The sequence below is a fragment of the Cyclopterus lumpus genome, chromosome 24 (genome assembly GCF_009769545.1).
Source record: "Cyclopterus lumpus isolate fCycLum1 chromosome 24, fCycLum1.pri, whole genome shotgun sequence".
Taxonomy (NCBI): domain Eukaryota; kingdom Metazoa; phylum Chordata; class Actinopteri; order Perciformes; family Cyclopteridae; genus Cyclopterus; species Cyclopterus lumpus.
The window spans coordinates 13,770,473-13,790,226 of record NC_046989.1 but is presented as its reverse complement, the minus strand read 5'-3'; the positions used below and the strand labels follow the sequence as shown (position 1 = coordinate 13,790,226).

At 38.9% G+C, this 19,754-nt stretch overlaps 2 protein-coding genes across 2 annotated transcripts in view; one reads left to right on the top strand and one right to left on the bottom strand.

Annotated features, from left to right (window-relative positions):
* Positions 1–4,479, bottom strand: hsdl1 (hydroxysteroid dehydrogenase like 1). Its single transcript, XM_034528392.1, has 5 exons — positions 4,023–4,479; positions 2,923–3,365; positions 1,787–1,870; positions 1,492–1,641; positions 1–1,383 (listed from the first exon to the last, which is right to left on the bottom strand). Exons 1-5 carry the CDS (start codon positions 4,240–4,242, stop codon positions 1,318–1,320), a joined length of 963 nt encoding a protein of 320 aa, XP_034384283.1. The 5' UTR covers positions 4,243–4,479; the 3' UTR covers positions 1–1,317.
* A 649-nt stretch (positions 4,480–5,128) lies between these two features.
* Positions 5,129–19,754, top strand: part of tbc1d32 (TBC1 domain family, member 32) — a 66,674-nt gene continuing 52,048 nt past the window's right edge. Inside the window, 17 exon segments of the mRNA XM_034528045.1 lie at positions 5,129–5,227; positions 6,524–6,693; positions 6,820–6,984; positions 7,444–7,606; positions 7,857–7,928; positions 8,431–8,550; positions 8,949–9,027; positions 9,990–10,093; positions 10,198–10,259; positions 10,450–10,600; positions 10,770–10,829; positions 12,182–12,281; positions 14,239–14,376; positions 16,187–16,276; positions 17,455–17,597; positions 18,384–18,511; positions 19,229–19,430. Coding sequence (XP_034383936.1) covers positions 6,539–6,693; positions 6,820–6,984; positions 7,444–7,606; positions 7,857–7,928; positions 8,431–8,550; positions 8,949–9,027; positions 9,990–10,093; positions 10,198–10,259; positions 10,450–10,600; positions 10,770–10,829; positions 12,182–12,281; positions 14,239–14,376; positions 16,187–16,276; positions 17,455–17,597; positions 18,384–18,511; positions 19,229–19,430 — 1,932 coding nt within the window. The 5' untranslated portion in view covers positions 5,129–5,227; positions 6,524–6,538.

The window sequence follows — 19,754 nt, the reverse complement described above, 5'->3', positions numbered from 1 at the left end:
TGGGAATGGAGAAAAGAGTTTTATTGGTCTAATTAAGTGCAATGACACGTATCATATTTAATTCAACATTGTATACGTTGTATTGTATGTGTTAGCAACCACTCTACACGATATCTGAATCCGTTCACACATCTTTAATATACTTATTTTGAAACAATATCTACATCCAGTAAAATAGCTCAAATATAGTTTCTCAACAAAACATGACAGTCTCACTCTTCATGGCGTTTCAAATTCACTCCTCTGAGCAGTCACCTGTAAAGCTATCATTCCCACTCAACACACACACACTCATTCCCATTCAACACACACACACACACTCATTCCCACTTAACACACACTCATTCCCACTCAACACACACTCATTCCCACTCACCACCGCACACACACTCATTCCCACTCAATACACACACATTCCCACTCACCACTGCACACACACACACACACACACCAACACTTGCATGTGTCAAACACTACCGGCCAATCCTGGTTTGATCTAAACTCAGTCTTTGATCCGACCAGGAAGCCAAGTAAGATGAGGGCATATTCACTTTTGAGTTTAAAATGTGTCCTCTCACCTTTAGTTAACACGTTTCTTACATTTAGATTAGGTTATATTAATCAGAATAACACTTTGGTTAGTGTTGCGTAATGCAGCTTTTCTTTCTCACTAAAAGTACATTTTGTCAACTTATTCCACATTATGATATAAATCTGTTTCTTTAAATAAATAATGAGTATGATGTTCCCCTAAAACTAATGTATAGACTCCTAGAAAAAATAATCCCCCTCACTCTTCACTTATGACCCACTTGTGTTGTTTAAATACATAGAAAAATAAAATAGTTTCATATTTACCTCGCCTTTATGGTCCATGTTGGTTTGAAATATTTCGTTATCCAAAAAATAAAGTGTTGAAACTACATGGAGGCTGATGTTTAAGTCCAAGCACCAAACCAAATGAAGTCAGATTATGTTGATTATCTTGTTGTTTACAATCCAAACTCAATGTCAAACCCGGTTTCCAGCCTCATGTCTGGCCATGACTTAGACATGTAGAGGCAATTTAAGATGCCACAGATTGGTCAGACCATACAGTAATGCAGGATTAATATATAAATATTGATTCACTATTTAAGGCAAACTCCAAATACCAAATAAATAGAAGAAAATACCCTAACCACGACCTCCACAAAGCCTGAAAGTAGATCACATTTAACCCGAATGGCTAAAGAAACTAAAACTCTACATGACTCCAGTAACAAGACGTTTCAGTAACTGGGTTAAGTCTTTAGTGAGGGGAGGAGAGCTGAGCTCTTAACTGATGAGCACCCGTGAGCCGAGAACCCAAATCCACTCTGGAATAAGTGTCATCAGTCCATACTGGGAAGAAAGAAAAAAGAGAAACGGATCAGCATCCACAAATGTGTTCGATCCATGTCCTCACAAAGGCTACAAATGACAAACAATCGTGACTTATTTAGTGCCCACCTGCAGTGTGTGAGGCCAGTAGCCGGTGGTCCTATTACAGACCCCCAGGGTGGAGACGGCGTGGCGGGCATACACCTCTGGCTTTGGTACGAACCAGCCCGGCATTGATGACGCTGTTGATGAGAACGGTTGTTGCGCACTGGAGGTGATCTGGTCACACGTACACACATGAGGTTTATCACTCAGGGGTAAACCAATGATATAATAACAGACATATTTTGGTTGGCAGTGATCATTTATATGTGGGTTCAGTACACAGCCACACTGGCTAGTGGTCACATGACGCATCTTCTACCTGGAAAGGAGTCAGACTTTGGACAAAGATCCCGTTGCCGCTGTACTCGAGGTGAAGAGCCCTTGAGAAATGATCCATGTAGCCCTGAAATGGGAGGATGAGAACGGGAAAGAGGATCATTGTCAGGACAAAAAAATGTGTGATAATAATAATAATAAGTATAATTACTCCATGGGCAGAAGACGAATGAATAACAGCCAGGAGGGCAGTTTGCTTTGCTTGTGGGTATGTCAGCCACAGTACTGTTGAGTTGTAGTGGATTTTATATACACTTGCACATGTAGATAAGAGAGGTTGTGTTTTAAATTAATACATAAAGAAAGTTATGATAATTAATTTGAGGAATATTCTGAGGAATGTATTATGAAGCATAAGAGAGGATCACTGTTTTATTATTCCGTTTGTTAATGACAAATGTAATGATTAACTGTATGATGCATGAGAATTAATGGATGTTTTATTGTTTAGACAATAGTTAAAGGGATGCCGATTGAAACCTGAGATGTTGCTTTTATTCTGAAGGCAGGATAATAGGGTTTTATTCTGAAGGGGAACTTCCTGTCCTTGACCGGAAGTGTGAGCTTTGACCCCGCTAGCTTATCGATTTGAGGCATTCTTTGAAGTGGCCAATGGAACTAACCCTCAGGTGTGAACCTTATGTCTTATTCGCTGGTCAGCGTAGCATGCTGTGTCTCTGAAAGGTATTTGCATGAATACCTCCACTAACCAATGGGAGCTTAGCTCAGCGAATGGACTGCGAATAAAACTAATTGTAAGACGCGATTTTGGTCTCTTACGCGGTGACGCCAGACAGAAACTGTTGGCTACGTCAGGAGACTGTGGAAGCGAAGCCATGTGAGCGCGTCCGGGCCGGGACTGCATGTATGTACTTGATGACTCTTGTTTGTTATGATTAAATACTTTTGATTATATATCTCTGGCTTCGGAGCTTCTTCTTCCAAGCACTAGGTAGCTCGAGATTCTCTGAACTTTTACAGTACCCTCAAAGTTTAGCTGGACTTAACTTTAAGAAAAATAGTTTACTCTGCTTAGAAATAGCAGCATCAATAGGCATTTGGGGAAAAAGATCTCTACTGGATCTGCAAGAGGCAGATCTCCTCAGTGTTTGGTCTCACAGTGGAGGCAGTGAGGGTCACTCTTCCAGGCAGGGGTCTGGAGCAAGCGCCCGATGATATGTTGACCACAGCGCCTCTGCTGCGCTCCAGCATGCCCGGCAGCACCAACCGGGTCATCAGAGTGGCGACCGCGACGTTCCTATTCACCAAATCCAACAGGCTCTGCTCAGGCATTTCGATCAGGCTCTGAGGGGACGCCCCAGACTCCACACAGTTCACCAGGAAGCCAATATCTTTGCCCCTCATGGCTTCTTTGATGGGGTTGCTGGCTGCCTGGTCCAGAGAGAAGTCAGCTGGTATGACGACAGTTTCCACTCCGTAGCTTTGGGAGAGGGCTGCAGCGGTGTCTCTGACAGAGGCGAGGTCCTGAGAGACAAAGATAATGCTGACTCCATGCCTGGCCAGCTCCTCTACATAGGCTTTGGCTACCGGCTCTGCTGCACCTGACAGGACAGAGGACAATATGTATCAATGAAGGTCATGGAAAGAATAAGGATATAGAAAAGAGAACTACTGCACAGAATAACAGCACTAGGACCTCAAAACCTGAGATGAAGTTGACTTTGTTACCAAAACAATAAGCTGACTAATCGATTGCCAATACATTAAACAAAAACAATGTTGTATTCATCAGGGAAAACTGAAAAATACAGCTTCTCAAATGTAAAATAAATTTCCTGTTTTTCTCTACATCATAATTGTAAACTGAATATCTTAACAAAATTACTGAGTTATATATATAATTAACCAATCATTATTTGTGGACCTCGTTGACGGTCTTAGAAACATCAGTGTGATAGCCAGATCTCTTTGTAGGGTGTTTTATTTAGTTTAACAATCTGCCAATTATGGTCTTGCTTTATTGATGAATCATTTTATCTAGGAAGTGTCAGTAAACAGTAAAATGTAGTGTTTCAAAACTCAGGATGACATGTTTTGAGAGACAAATACACAAAAGATAATAATAAGAAAATCAGGTTTTTAGGTGAGGCTGAATATGTGGCCTCCTTTGCTTGATAAATGAATTAATATAAACAGCCAACACCTACGACACCATGCACTGTCGTTGCTCGTGCCGAGATCACTTGCTGCGTCCTTACCATAAACCACAGCCCAGTCTCCAAATCTTTGGGTGAGCTTCTTACTCGGGATAATTCTTGGCAGGAAATGCACCCTGACCAATTTGCAGCAGTCGCTCAGCAGGATTACTGCCCTCCTGGCCGCGTAGAAAGCACCGACCAAGGCCAGGGTTTCAATGTAAGGATTGCACGATCGAGAAATTTCTCCATACAGAAACTGAAAACTGTCTACGGCCGCCATCGTCGACTCTAGTGATGCTGATGCGAGCTTGCTGGCTTCAAAGCGTATTCCGTCGATTTAACGGTGTGATTTCTAAACGTGACGTTATCTGGTAACTCGGGCGTGTGAACAAAACGTGTCGCCGTTCCTACACAGCCAATGTCGGATAAAAGTAAGGGTAGCAGATCCGACCAAACGTTTCAGCACGCAGAGACGTCGCTTGTGCGGCACCGGATAGACGAAGCAAAACATTGAGTCACGTGACCGCGTGTTTCTCTGGTGCTGCATTCGAGACCTCGCGAAAAACCCCGACTCTGAAGGATTCACACCGGTCGTGGTTGGATTTTTTTTTTGCGACAGTTTCATGATAACAGACACTAATATTGAACATTTCCTTGAAAATACTTCATACGGTTTACACGGTTGCAGAATTTCTTTAAAAAGATTAAGTGAACCCTCCGAATTTTGACATTTCTGTGTTTTTATGTGGATAATTTACACCTATCTATTTCTGATATTATTAATATGATCATCGTTCTTCTGGGTAACCTTTTATTTTTATAACGCATTATTTTAAATTATTATTCTCATCACCTTAACAAATTGACTCTAGTAAATAGTGAGAAAGATTTGTGGGGAAGTATATCGTTTCTTATTATTATTTGATGTATGCCCCATCTTGTTGAAGTCCTGCTCCTCTGCGTTATATTTCTGTTCTTATATGTGCCTGTTTAATTATATATTTATTGTATGAATTGGATATGTATGTATTTTCTGCTAGATCTTGAATGTTCTATAATGTGTCAAAAGAAAAATTCTAATCATGTATATCTTACTCGTGAAACACATATTTCCGATGCTCCAAAAGGCAACGTACAGTTTATTTGGACATCCCACAATGCACCGCAGTTAACACAACTGGACGTTTCCATAGAGACCCAGAACCTGGTTGCAAGTGCTCCCACAATGCTACCTGGATAACACCTTTTACAAGTCCGACACAGAGGTGACTGGTTTAAAATATACCGCACGCGACGTCTTTCTGTTGGGACGGTTGTCCTGTGCAGCGGGGTAGTCTTTGGTTTCAGTTAGCACCGGGCTAGCTAGTGTTACAGTTAACGTCAAGCTAACCAGATAGAAACAATTCACTGCTTTAGGCTCTACATTAAAAACAGTAAAACATAAAATAGTCAGGTTGGGTGTAACACATGGACCAATAATTTTGTTCCTGTTTTATTTGAACATTTGAGAGGAAACGACTGTGTAAACCGTTAGTCTTGAGATGTGTTCCTGTCACTATGGTATAAGGTGAATTAGCTGATTATCACACCTGTTTGATGAGCTAAAGCGTCAACACGTCTGAGCGTTTCAGTCCCCTGCGCTGAGCAATACAACCGGTGGTGGAGGAGGTATTGAGGTCTTATACTTAAGTAAACAATGCCAATACGAGAGTGTAGAAATACTTTGTTACAAGAAGGTCCATGCACATGGAAATTAATGAATAACAATTAGGCATTAAATTAAAGGGGACACAAAAGATATAAACCGAAAGGTGCAGACTGGAGTTTAAGCTTTTTAATCCTTCCATTTTTATTTGGCATATTCTAATGGGCACGCTTTCACTACTAGCTTTATGTTATACCAAAAACAAAACCAATATGTTACACACAATAATAATCACACCTCAGTTTTATGTTTTTACTACATTATTTTGCATTCTTATTTGCAGAATAAACTACACGTTCATAATTCATTGTCAGACACATTCCATAAATTCGCCCGTTTGACAGATATACATCTATTATTTATATTTGTCCTTACCTTTGTTGTTTAAAAAAACAAACTATTGCTTGCGCTCTCCAATTTCAAACAACCTCTGGATACAAGTATGTCGTTAATAAACAGAGTGGGGGTTGGTTTGTAATAATCTGATACGTTTATTTCTCTATCATGACAACTTGCAGATGGTGAAGGATAAAAGATGATAGAGATAAATTGCATTCAAAGAGTTATTCATGATAAACATGTATGTTTATTTATATTTGACATATTTCATTTAAATTGATCAGATATGAAGATACTTGTACATCTTGCTGTAACTTGACTGGTTTTGCATCCCAGATCTTTTAAAAAAAATCTTTGGTTAAGCATGGAGTTTTATTTTCTACCTATAAAACAAATGAACCATTTACATTTATTTAAATTTTTTTCACAGTAGTTTGTTTATGGCTGCCCCTCAGTACCACACACTTGTACGTTTCTTATCCGAGATAACCAATCGCTCTATTCTGTCCCATGTTAGGCACCAGCAGTCGAGATGTCTCAGTTGTCAGCTGAAGATGAAGCTGAGTTGCAATCCCTGCTCAAGCAGCTTCTGAGAAGCATCAACGACAGGATCGCTGGCGCCCCGTCAACCGAATGTGCTGAAGAGATCCTCCTTCACCTGGAGGAGACTGACAAGAACTTCCACAAGTAAGGCCACCCGACTCGGATAGTATAACATTTACTTTAATGCTCTTGTTTAAACGTTGTTTCTGTTTAAATTGAATGGACAGTACATAGCCAGTAGGTCTGACTCCGTCATTGCTCTCCTTTCAGTTACGAGTTTGTCAAGTATCTCCGTCAGTATGTGGAGAGTTCATTGGGGACTGTGGTGGAGGAGGAGACCAAGAACTTGACCAGAGGAGATGGACAACATGCTGTAGGCTCAGGTCACGACACCCTGATCCATGCCGTCACACAGAGTACCAGGGACTCAGCTGAGTGAGTGTAGCTTTGTCTCCTCGGTGGTCTCCAGACGTTTAGGATTAATTTATTGTGGAGATGGTATTATTTGATTAGAAGCTGATGTTTTCCAGTGCCATTGACATGGTCTCAGCTATGGTCCGGGTGGAAAAAAAACCCAATCTTGTTGGTATCTACAATATGTCAGTATGTTTCTTGCTTTTTTCCCCAAATTGGAATACTGAAATGACGCTATGTTAAAATTACAAACTTGCAATATTAGGTATCACACTTTCAACTATAAATGGAACACAGTTGCCTATCTATGTTTGGAGGGCATAACAAAACATTTCCTGAAATCTGAATCATACATCATGAATCATAACTATTGCGTAGCAGGTAAAATAGAACCGCTTTTATGGAATGAGTTTAGTGAAACAATTATTCAGAAAATAAGTGCTACTAATCATACACTGATTTACACACACTTTATGCTAGGTACCAGCAGATGATGCAGACCTTGAAAACCACCATGATCATGGTGGTGGAGTCTTTAATCAACAAATTTGAGGAAGACCAGATGAGAAAGGAGGAGATGCACAGTCAGTCCAACAGCCAGTACACTGACAACTGCTCTGACAGCGACTCCTCCTTTAATCAGGTGAGCGATGCAGCATCTAGGCACCCTGGTGGCAATAAATAGTTGAATTTGATTAATTTATTGCCTTTTTCTATATTTCTGTTGATGACTTGCATACATTGTCAAGATGGTATCTCAATCTCTGGATAGCATTCGTCGCAATTGGTGTCCTCTGGGTGTTTGTTCCTTTCCATTGCAGACTGTCGACTGAGAGCATTTGGTTTACGATGGATCATAATACTTTGTGTTTCATCTCCATTGTCCTTTGAAGAGTTATGCGTTCATCAGACAAGAGCAGCTGCAAGCTTTGGCTGAAAAACTTGACTCCAGCAGGCCCAAAGAGGTAGAAGTCTCACTTATACTGTACATACACCATGATGTAGGCTTCTAAAAATGTCATTTCTAAATATATCACTCTTGGGTTGAACATGTTTATTTTCAGTAGACAGAGTAATAATCAGGCAGATTTTGCCATTTTGTTTCAGCCTTTTGCTTTTGGGAAGGCATCAGTAGTGAAGTATCCGTTTGCCAAAGTCATTCTCCATTCACAGATCAATGAGATATGTTGTGAAGTAATGAAATAGCGGTTATTTCTGTAAGTCGACTTGTAAGTAATATGACTAGGTAGCCAGCTAGCTCTGAAAGAAGACAACGTCACCATTCTTACCCCTGCCTGCCTACAAAGTTGGTTGATCGTGTCGCTGACCGTTGTAAATGGCCCTCAATGGGCAAACCAGCCCTGTCTGCTCAAAGGGCTCACGATTCACAAAGTCTGTAAATCACTGCTTTTTAATGTGAATACAAATAGCAGTGTAGTGCAGGTGAAGTGACGTAACTCTGTGTAGGTGCGTTGGGAGGCTCTTCAGGCTCTCTGCTGTGCCAATCCGTCTGATGTGCTGAGCTGTGAGAGCTGGAGCAGCCTGCGCAGAAATCTCTCTGCAGCTCTGACTGACCCCGACCTCAGCGTGAGTCCTGAGCTACCTAATCTACAAATTGACAATGAATAATTCACAAATTAATCAATATTAATCATGTCGTTTTTTCATGAACAATTTTAGGCTTTATGGATAACATAAATGATAACACAATGATAACAAACAAAGAGAAACAGAATGTTCATCGTCCCGCGTGCTATCTTGCCAAACCAGAGAAAACAAGATAACACCATTTTCCCTAATGATTGAGAGATAATTGCATATTTGCAGGCCACTCTCTCAGAAGAGGCCGTAAATCCTGTCTGTACTAATCTTGTTTAATTTCCTCTCATTGTATTTTCTTATAATTTAACATTCAGATGTGTGTGTGTGTGTGTGTGTGTGTGTGTGTGTGTGTATACTGATGACAGATGTTGTTTCTCCATCAGGATGATGTACTGCAGTTCTTTGCTAAAAGCTTCTCCTCCTCTCCGCTGAATCTGACACGAGAGATTTACACCAGCTTGGGTAGGCCATTATTCTGAATGGGCCGAGTGCACGAGCCACACCTTCATGTTTAAGATGACCAATAGAAAATCATTCACAATCATTGTCCAGTTAAAAATAAATTACATTTCTATATTTATGAAGAAAACATATTTCCTGACATACCTCTAGTGGTACTGAGCCGTGCAGATAGTTATTTTAGTTTTGCAGACAAAGATTTTGAAATATTAATTTTTACACTGAATTAATAATTCACAGGCCTCAATGTGGGCAGTTTTCATCATGACTATCTACTATTTTACTATTTTCCTGTGTACCGGTATTTTTGTCAACGTGTATAATGGGGACAACAATAAAACAAATTGGTCCAGTATTGAGGGATTGTATTTGACTTTTCACTTGATAGTTATTGTGTCAAACCAAGTCTTGCACGGAGAGTTCTCGTTCTGTAATCTTGCGTTGCATCCATATTGTTGAAATCGGCTACATTTTCAGCCATGGCATTGACAATCTTGTAGATAACACCGATTATCGCTTTATGTACTCCAACACAACACACTCTCTCCTCTCTCCAGCTCTCCACCGTCAACAAGTCACATGACACAAAAACAAACAGACTGGTTCAAGAGAAAGGGAAAGAAAAAAACATTTCATTTAGGTTTCTAGTATGTTGACGGTGAGGAGTTGCCCCGAGCGATGACGTTGCTGCTTGTTAGCGGCTGCAGACTCCAGCGCACTCGCTCAATATTGGACCAATCTCAAGAATATATGTAGCCATCAGTCACTTAGACAGAAACACATGGGAAAGGGATGCAGGTTGAAAAATACCAAAGTTATCCTTTAATGACTTTGTATTGTTAAATTAAGAAAATGTTCACTTTAAATTGATCATGTATATGCTGCATTATGTACATAAACACCACTATTATCTTAGCGCATAATACACAATATGTAATAAGTATATTTTGCCTTTTGATGTGCAGCTAAATGTGTGGAGTCAAGTTTTGTGTCTCAAAAGCTAAGCTTTCCAACTGGCTCAGCCACCATCGACATCAACAGACCTGAGATCAGTCGTCTCCTTAAACAGGTACCGCTTGTTTTGTCTTCCAGTATTTAAAGTGTATCAGCATACAAATACATTAAATCTTTCTCTCTCTCTCTCTCTCTCTCTGTCTGTCTGTCTTGCCTCAGATTCGATTGATGAATGACTTCCAAAAGGAGGTGACAACGTTTTGGATCCGCCATCCTGAGAAGTGAGTTTTTACCCCAATAATATTCAATTTTAATGAACATTTTTAACACCAGTGAGATATATGTTCAGTATGATGCAACGGCTCCCCACATGATTTAGCCACGTCCAAATGTACCTCACTTTCTTTTATTATGTCGAGAATTATGGCATACATTCAGTACATTTGTTGTTGTATTTCTACCCGACTTTAGATATATGGAGGAAGTTATAGAGAGCACCCTCTACCTGCTGTCCTTCCATCACGAACATGGTTCAGCCTCAGCTGGGACGGAGAAAGCCCTGGAACCCATTCATCTGCTGGCCTTACTGGATATTAAAGCAACCTGGTTTAAAAAGTGGATGGTGTGTATTGCAAATGAACAGGCGTTTTTGATCTGCGCACAGTGCATTTTTGTATATAGATTTGAGTTTTTTATGTGTTGCTCAAAAGTGTCTTCATCTCGTTCTTTCTTTGTTCATGTCTCATATATATTCTATTTCATCCTGATCTGTGTCCCTCCCCCTCTCTCAGCATGGATGCTACAGTAGGACTGTGGTTCTCAGACTGCTGGAGAGAAAACACAAGTCTCTGGTGAGTGATTCAGTCCTTCATCAATATCTCTCACTAACTCCTTTGTACTTCTGAAACGTTTAGCACTGTCGGGAAACAACCAACCGAACGAGAATTTAATTTCTTTCTTTCCTGAGGGCATTCAAACTCACTCCCTCATTTAGGCCCCAAAAATGATTGCACTGTAGTAGATTGCATTGAAGAAAGACAAAACTGCATGAATTAGTAAATGGAAGGAATCTGTAACAAATGCAAGCATACAAATTGACTTACTCTTTGAGGTGGATGATAAGCCATTTCCAGCTGGAAATGTTTTTCCTTTCTCTATTTTCCTCTTTATTTCTTGGGATTCAGAAAAAAAGCTGAACGTGCACTCCTAGTTGTGACCTTTACTGCAGCGTTATATTGGCTGTATTCAGAATAATGAGTAAGTAATGTTAAGTACTAGTATGTCATTTTTTCACGTTACAGCAGGAAAAGACGGAGTTTGATGACATCGTTAAGTAGCATTGGATCATGGGAGTTGTTTTCTTTACCACCAATGCACTCAGCTTCTCCCGGTTAGGATTCTTTATGATCGTTAAGGAGGTTTTTACCGGGAGCTGGTTTATCTGTAGAGATTTTCTTCTCGACAGATAATAAAAACAAACAGACAAGGTGATTCAAATTGGTAGAAAAAACGTAATAATAAAAGAATTAATAGAATGAAAAAGTTTCTCTAACGACATAGGAGCTGCCGCTAATGTTTGCTCAGATAACTTAAAAGGGGTAAAGGGGATATGACGCTATTGACAAGCGACCAAATTAAATTGACTGGTAACTTAAAATGTCTCTGGGTTTGAACATTTTGGGAGATATTTGGCATAATTTAAGTACACTCAACAAAACATAGGTCTTGCCAATTTGAGACATTATTATTATTATTATTATTATTATTATACTATTCATCCCCATGTATGTAGGCATGTGTGTGTGTATGTGACCGAGTCTTTGAGATAAGGGGTGTCACTTCAACATTTAAAAATTCATTGTTTAATCCTGAACCTCCCTCTCAACTCTAACTCTGACTTTAGAGAGGATTAACACGGAATCACCCCTGAATTTATTTTTCTCTAAAGTAAATGTCAATAACTCTTCCACTCACTGTAAGCCGATACTACTCTTGCATTGCAGTGCATTAAAATTCCCTTCAATGCTACAGGATTTAGATTAAACCAAAGCGCTCTCGTCTTAAAAGTCTTGATTAAGAGGATCGATAAAAGGAGGTTGCATTGACATTCTGTATGAATTCTACAGGTAAGCCTGTGGTTTGTTTGCCTGTTTGCAGAAACCACAATAACACGCATTGTTTTCTTCATTGTTTTCTTTTTCAGATGGTTGCAGCCCTTCAGCAGTGTATCCATTACAGTGAATCCTGTGAACGTTCCTCAAATGAGACAACTGATCCCCAGTCAGCAGAGCAGCAGAGCCCTGGTAAGTCAAACGGACCATAAAGTCATGATTTCTTCATCAGGTTTATGTACTTTCTCAGGCATATCTGAATACCAATTTCCACTCTCACTCTCTCTGTGGTAAACATCAGCACATTTGCAGTAATGCTGATTTAATGTGTCCTGCGAAACAAACCAAAAACAATGCGCCGAACCACTGCGAGAGCCTAATGAGAAAGTAATGCTTCATTTGAAGCCTGTGGGTGTTAAATATATTTGTACGTAGACTCGGCATTCATTATTTAATCCATTTCCTTCATGCACACATGCTGTCCCTGCCGTCATTAAAGTATAGGGATGCAGAAAAAAAACTGTCAAAACAATAAATGAGAATGAAAAAAAAGAGAAACAAAAGATAAAGCAGACAGAGAAAAAGTTGAGTATTAGATTGGATAGATTTATTTCAAACATATTGAATAATAACCAATAAAAGGAACAGTAAACATATAAAGCACATTCCAAATAAACAAAATAAATACATAGGCAGAAGTAAACCGTTATAAGAACCTACCCCTTTCTATAATTTATATACTGAAATTAATTTTGTATTACATATCCACATACATTATCATCTTAATAAATACAACAAAAACAAAAAAACAAGTTAATTACAGAGAAATGGAACGATAGAAGGTTGAAAAGTATACACCCAATGAAAGTCTCTATTCAAACCGTATTATTGTTTCCCTCCTGGCTGTTTCTATTAGCACAAAACAATATAGAAAGCATGTGAAGAGCAGACTTCTCATGTTATCATCTCACTAGTCTCCATGTTCTCCAGCCTTTGGAGCAAGCATGTGAACAATGAAGTGTTCAACTCAGTTGGCTACAGCTGTTGTCTCATTTCTATCTTCTGCTGCTTATCTCATAGCAGGTTGTGGACATTGATTAGACTGTTTATGCCTCCTCAGCTAACCATAGGTTCTAGACAATATCCAGTCTTCTTTGCGTTTTAGTTATTTATAACTCAAGTTACTTGCACCCTGTTGAGTATGTGCTGTCCATGCATATACAAGCGTTGTCTAGCAGATTTCCGCTGCCTGTTTCATGCTATTCCTCTGGTCAACAGCTGGTGGCCGTAACGCACAAAGAAGTTTTTGCAACACAAAAGGCAATGGAGAAGAATGAAGCTAGCGAACAGAGATGTGAGATGTGCTCCAAAGGGCACATTTTAAATGTAATTTGGTAATGATTTCAAATCATTGGATTTAAATAGATTATTTGATGTTGAATTTGGATTTGATAAAATGCTACGGAATAGTACATTTGGTGAAAAAGAGCATGATGTCATTGACAGTGCTATAGCTTGGCTGTAAAATGAGCCAAAAAAATGTCTAACTGCACATTGGGAACATTTCCTAAACGAGAGCGACGATAACGGGAAATGGGAATGCCTGCGTCGGTGTTTAATCTCCTGTAAGCCAGCTGGGTGCTCGAGACCAAACATATTGACCTTGTCTTGGATGAGTGCAGATACTCCGAGACGCTGTCAATAATACACTCCTCATAACAGGAATGTGTGCTTCTTTAGGGATGTTCTGCACCCAGAGGCACTGCAGTCTTTTTTTTTCTCCATTTGTCAATCTTATTTTATTACAGAAGCTTTCAATATGAAAGGTATTTTAACTGTCGGTCCGACACAGCATCACAACCAGGACAGTCTTCACTGTTTTATGAATAGTAGTTAGCAAATTAGAATATTACAAATATTATATTGAACTGAAACCACAAATTAGACGGACATCTTTTCAAATACAGTGAAATACAAGCTGATTCCACCACTTCACAAGCTCTCTTCTTTTTAATCTATGTTGTTCCACCACCAGTAAAAGTGTTGTACAGTGATTTAGCCATTGGATAGAAACATACATAATTTTACCTTTGGACCTTGTTTTTAATTTTTTTATTTGTAACTTCCTCATTTTCTCTCCATGATTCAGATTCAGTCCAGAGGAGTGTTTACACAGGACAAGAGCTTGAATATGCCTTCTTTGTCCACTCGCTGTGCATCCTGGGTAAACTCCTCATCTACACCAATGGCAGAAAGCTCTTTCCAATCAGAGTGAGGAAGCGCAAAGGTACAATACGAGGTTTTAAACATCTGTCACAAGCATGTGGGGTATACTATCTATTATCCGTCATAAACATTTCACACCATTTTTGACTGTAGTGAAATCAATAGTTTGACTTTTTGTGAATTATGCGTAATAACTGTCTGGCAGGTTATTAGATACATGTCCATTAAATATGAATCTACAATCTGCAGCGAGTTTGTTTAACACAAAAACTGGTAATGGGAACTGGGAAATAGCTAGTGTGCCTCTATCCAAAGGTTCCGCTCTGAAGATCACAAATTAATGTGCTAAATCTTTATTGTTTACTCTGTTTTTTTGTGATTAAACCAACTAAATATAATGCATTAGTTGTGGCTGTTGTTTGATCTATTTAACCTTATTTACAGTTTCTGTGCTAACTTGCTGCTGACTGTACATGTATGTTTATATTTACCATACGAGTGGTATTGATCTCCTCTTACAACTCAACGATTAAGCATAATTCCTTAAAAATGTCAAAATACGTAATTCACAAAATTAACATTTTTACATCAATTACTGCACCTTTAACTACCTTACATTCTTGAAGCGGTAACACTGTGTGAGTAATTGATATACAAATGTTAATTGTGTGGGTGAAGTAGTCCTTCAATGTCTAAACCTCGTAAAGAGCTGACTTTGTTTATTGTCCATTGTTTGCAGGGATTGACTCATGAGTGACGTGAAGTTAAAGGGAAAGATACGTGTTGATTGTCATGTAGAAATCATCACCTGTGTTCTAAGTAATCTTTTAACAAAGTTATCTCTCACAGTCTTTACAACAGATAATCTCATGGAGGAATGTATCTGTTTAGTTCAAACACAAAGCCACTCCCTCCTTTTCAGTCACTTTGTGCGCTCCACCCATCTTAATCACTGAAGTTATGTAATGGTGGGTGATTCCTCGGTAGGCCATTAAAACAGACTCAACATCTGCTGACTCGTATTCAAAGGAAGTCTGGAGGCAATCAAATCAACGTCAGAGTAGTTTATATTGATCATAAGGCCCACTATTTGTGTCATCATAGTTTCCATTGAAGTTGGATTTAGATTTTTTTATTGAAATGTCATCAGTACTGTCAGACAGTTTGAAGTCCACTATCCTACCTGTGGATATGAGTTTTCCTTAACAGGGTTTTCATTAAAATATGGGAAATGTGTCTTATGCTGCAAGAGGAATATTTAGTTAATGACTAAATTCATCTGTCCTGAGCAACATGTATTACACAATGTAAGTGTCACATTTACATTATAAATATAATTGACTTTTCTGATTAATCAATTGATCATTAAGGCTCTAAAATGTCCAGAAATAGTGAAAACTACTCACATTGTGTTCAAATTGTTTCTTTTCACAGCAAATTAAATGTATTAAAAATTAAAAAAATGCTCATCTATACATAAGAGAACCTGAAACCAGCAAAATGTTGGACACTTGATAAACAGTTTAGCGTTCATCAACATTTGGTTAATTGACTGATGGTTTTCGCTGTTATAAGTCAATGTATGTGTTATATGATATAATATATGAATCCCCTTTAGACATACTTGTGATAATACTATACTATATTTGACGTGTTATAATTACATTCAAGTAAATTACAACACACATGATGTGATTCATTTATTTTTATATCAGGTCATTTTTTTTAAAACACCAGTTACTCATCCCAGACACACAAGTTGGAGCCAACTGTGCAGCAAGATGATCCTCGTTGTCAAGGTCACCAAAACTAGACATGCCCTGTTTACTGGTGACGAGACTGATTTATGTATTGATCTTTTCCCGTTTCAGATCCCGTCAGCCTGACAGACCTGGTTGTCATCCTGATTAAAATCATGTACCAACAATCCAAACCTCCGCACAGTGACACATCACACACAGGTGGGGCCCCGCACACTCACACACTGATATGAACTAACAGTTTACGCTCCCTCCCTGTTTTCTGTGCAGACTTTGAGTCTGGAATCAGGGGACTGAAGGAACACAGTGACCCGTCCCTATGAGGCGTAACACCATTCCTCAGACCATATCTTTTATCTCTTAACCTTGTACTGAGTCATGCAGCACTGTGGTTGTCTCCTGGAAGACCTTGCTTTATTGCCCCATTCATTCTCTTGAATTACACTGCAGCACTTTCCCTGCCAGTGATCAATAGTGTCCCCTCCCTTGACTTTGTCAGATGAGGATCATCTCGTTCGGCCGCCGCAGAGAGTCATGCTGAGCGAATCATCGATTTATTTGAATATTTACCGGCACAACGTTGAAGATCACCTACACCAGTTGTGAGAGGATATTCTAAATAGTAACATCATGCTACTCAATTTAATTCATTTAAGTCTCTAGGAGGCAACATTGAAGTAAAATACATTCATGTCGCAAGAAGAATGAAACCTTGAACACGTCTTTATTATTGTTCCCAAAAGGTGACTTAAATTATTTCTTTCTGTTTGGTTTTAACTCATAGACTTATGAGTTATAAAGAATTATGAGTGTGTTAGTGGAGGGAGAACTATCGTATACTTAACTTAATACTTGTTCAAAAGTATCAAAAGTAAAATAACTCGTATGCAGAATAACTTTTTTCATATTGTGAAATGATCATGTATACTATACTATACTGTATATGTACTATGTATAATATTGTTTTATAGTTATCGGTGCCTTAACATGCAAGCAGCATTTTATTATTGGAGCTGGTTGGGATCGAGCCAACTTGAAGTACTTTACATCCTACAGAGTAGTTAACAGTCGAGCTGTGTTACAGTACTTGAGTAAATGTACATCGTTATTATCCATCATTGGAGTGTGAAGTATTGTCAGTAATTGCTTCAGAACCTGTGTCCAGTGTGGTCAGATTGATACAAACAAAATACACCAGTCCAAGTGAAAACACATGCACTCACAATGTATAAATGAAAAACTGACAAAACAACTGTCTAGACAACATGTGATTCCCAGGATATCAACAACGGGGGCACAAGCAGGACAAAGTGTTAAGGGAAAACAATTGCATGATATATAGACATGCAGGTACTTCATTTAAATATGTGTGTGTTCAGACTGCCTGTCGCCCAGCTGTTTGGTGATGGAGGTGCTGTGGATGCTGTGTGAGAGGACCGAGTGTGCTGCAGAGTGTCTCTACCAGGCCCCTGTAATAGAGACACTGCTGGCTCCTGTTATAGCTCTGCTTCATGGACAGCAGGTGAAACACACACACTATTTGTTTCAATAAAGATGTGAGGGGAATATACTACATATAGGTTTGCAGAGACATACCACAAACATATTCATAGATTCATTAAAAAACAAATGGACACATACAGAACATTTGATATTGAGAGTTTCTAGTGTCAATAAGCAGGTTTAACTACATCACAATAGCATTCCATGTTAAGAATAACAAAAAAGTCCATTCATAAATTGTAATGAGCATACAATGCTCCTTGACAAGCATGTCATGTTGCCGTGGACCCATTTTATATCATAAATATGTTGGACTGTAGCTCTCTAGTAATCACAATTCCATATCAGGGACTCTTACAACCTGCTACGATTAACATTCTGAGGAAGATAATCAATACTTTCTTTTAAATTTGTACCTTCCCTGTTAAGTGTTCAGTTTTATAGATGATTGGGCAACTTCAGTCATAATAAATTCTTTGGCCTTTTGCCCTTATTTCCTTCTAACCATTAACTTGATGTATTCCCTAAACAGTAACTCTTACTCAACATTAAATGCGTAATGTTTGTCCCAATCTCGACTATAAATAAGCGTCTTTGTGTGTTTTGAAAAGCGCTATATAAATTCAATGTATTATTATTATTATTATTATTATAAATGAAAGGTCTGGTACCAGAATGTTATCCTAACCTCAACCTTTACCCCAAATGTTGTCAAGCTTGATTCCAACTCAATTGCAGTATTACCTGTGATTCTACCTCCAAAGCCGTTGGATGAATGTATCTGTTTATTCTCTACGGTTTACAGGCCAAATTAAAATCTCCAGCAGCAGCACTGACTCTCATCGCTGACGTTCTGGCTCGCATCGCAAACACTGACAGAGGATTATCTCTCTTCTTATATGAGACAAATCTAGTTGTAGCCAACACTGAGAGGTGAGATGGTGTGATTGAGTTATGATTAAAAACACTGGGTCTTTTTGTATCTTTCATTTTAATGAATAAATTACATTTGTTCTGACTTGGCAAGAAGGCTTCAATACCGAGTTACGTTTGCATAACAAATCCTCTGCACAGTGAGTAGATTAGACCCGAGGATGCTGGTGTGTCAGTCACTGCAGTTATATCTTTGATCTACTCGAGTCCCATTAGAGCAAAAACAAAAAAGTGTGATTTATTAAAGATAATCAGGGTCAGTCAGTGGCCCCGCGTTAGTTTTTGTATTTAGTTATAATTGGCTGAGCCTGAGCAGCCTGTCCAACCCGAAGCAGCAGTTTGTTGTTGTGAATTAGCAATAATACATTCACCGAGGCGGATATCACTGAGTACAAACTGTTTTGACGAATGTGCTTTTGTCTGCCATTAATTCTTTTATGTACCTCCTCTGAGAAATGTGTTTATTTAGCATATAAAAGTTAAATGAAATTAGAGATCTAGTCCAGACAGGGAAAGCAAAAGCAATACAAATGTGTTGCTTGCTATATACAGAAATACTACTAGCAAAAAAAAAATATTTGACATGTCAAAAGTAACACAGAAAACATAGGAAGGGAAGGTACTTAAAACATGCCACTTATATTACACACACAAAATGCTTGTGCAGTTTCTCCCGTCAACATATTTCTCTCCGTCCGTTTCCCCTCTCCTCTGCAGAACCTTTCCTGCTCATGTCATTGTACAGTTCACTCTCAGGCTGCTGGAGAAGGAGCTGTCCTCCATACGTGAATCCGACGGATCCCAAACATCATGTGGAGCCTTTATCTTCGTCTGTAGGCAGATGTACAACACCTGTGAGGGTTTGCAGGTCCTCCGACCCTACGGCCTGCACAAGGCTGTGGCTGCTGCATGGAAAAAGGTACCTGCACTTAATTTCTCAAGATAACATTGTTCAAACTTTCAGATTCTAAATAGTCAGTGACTTAGATTTCCCCTCAGATTTTGTGTGGTTAAATAATAGCCTGATAAAAAGACCTAAGTGGTTTTGGGGAGACAGTATCGGATAAAAAAAGAAATAACACTGATTAAAATGTGGTCTTATGTCAAAACAATGAACGTAATAAACATATTAGAAAACAGTTAAACATTAAAAAAAATTATTTAGCATCATAATATTGGTGTTGCTGATTTTTCTGTGAATGCCAGAAATGAGACCCTTTGTTGGAGAGCGTGGCTTGACTAA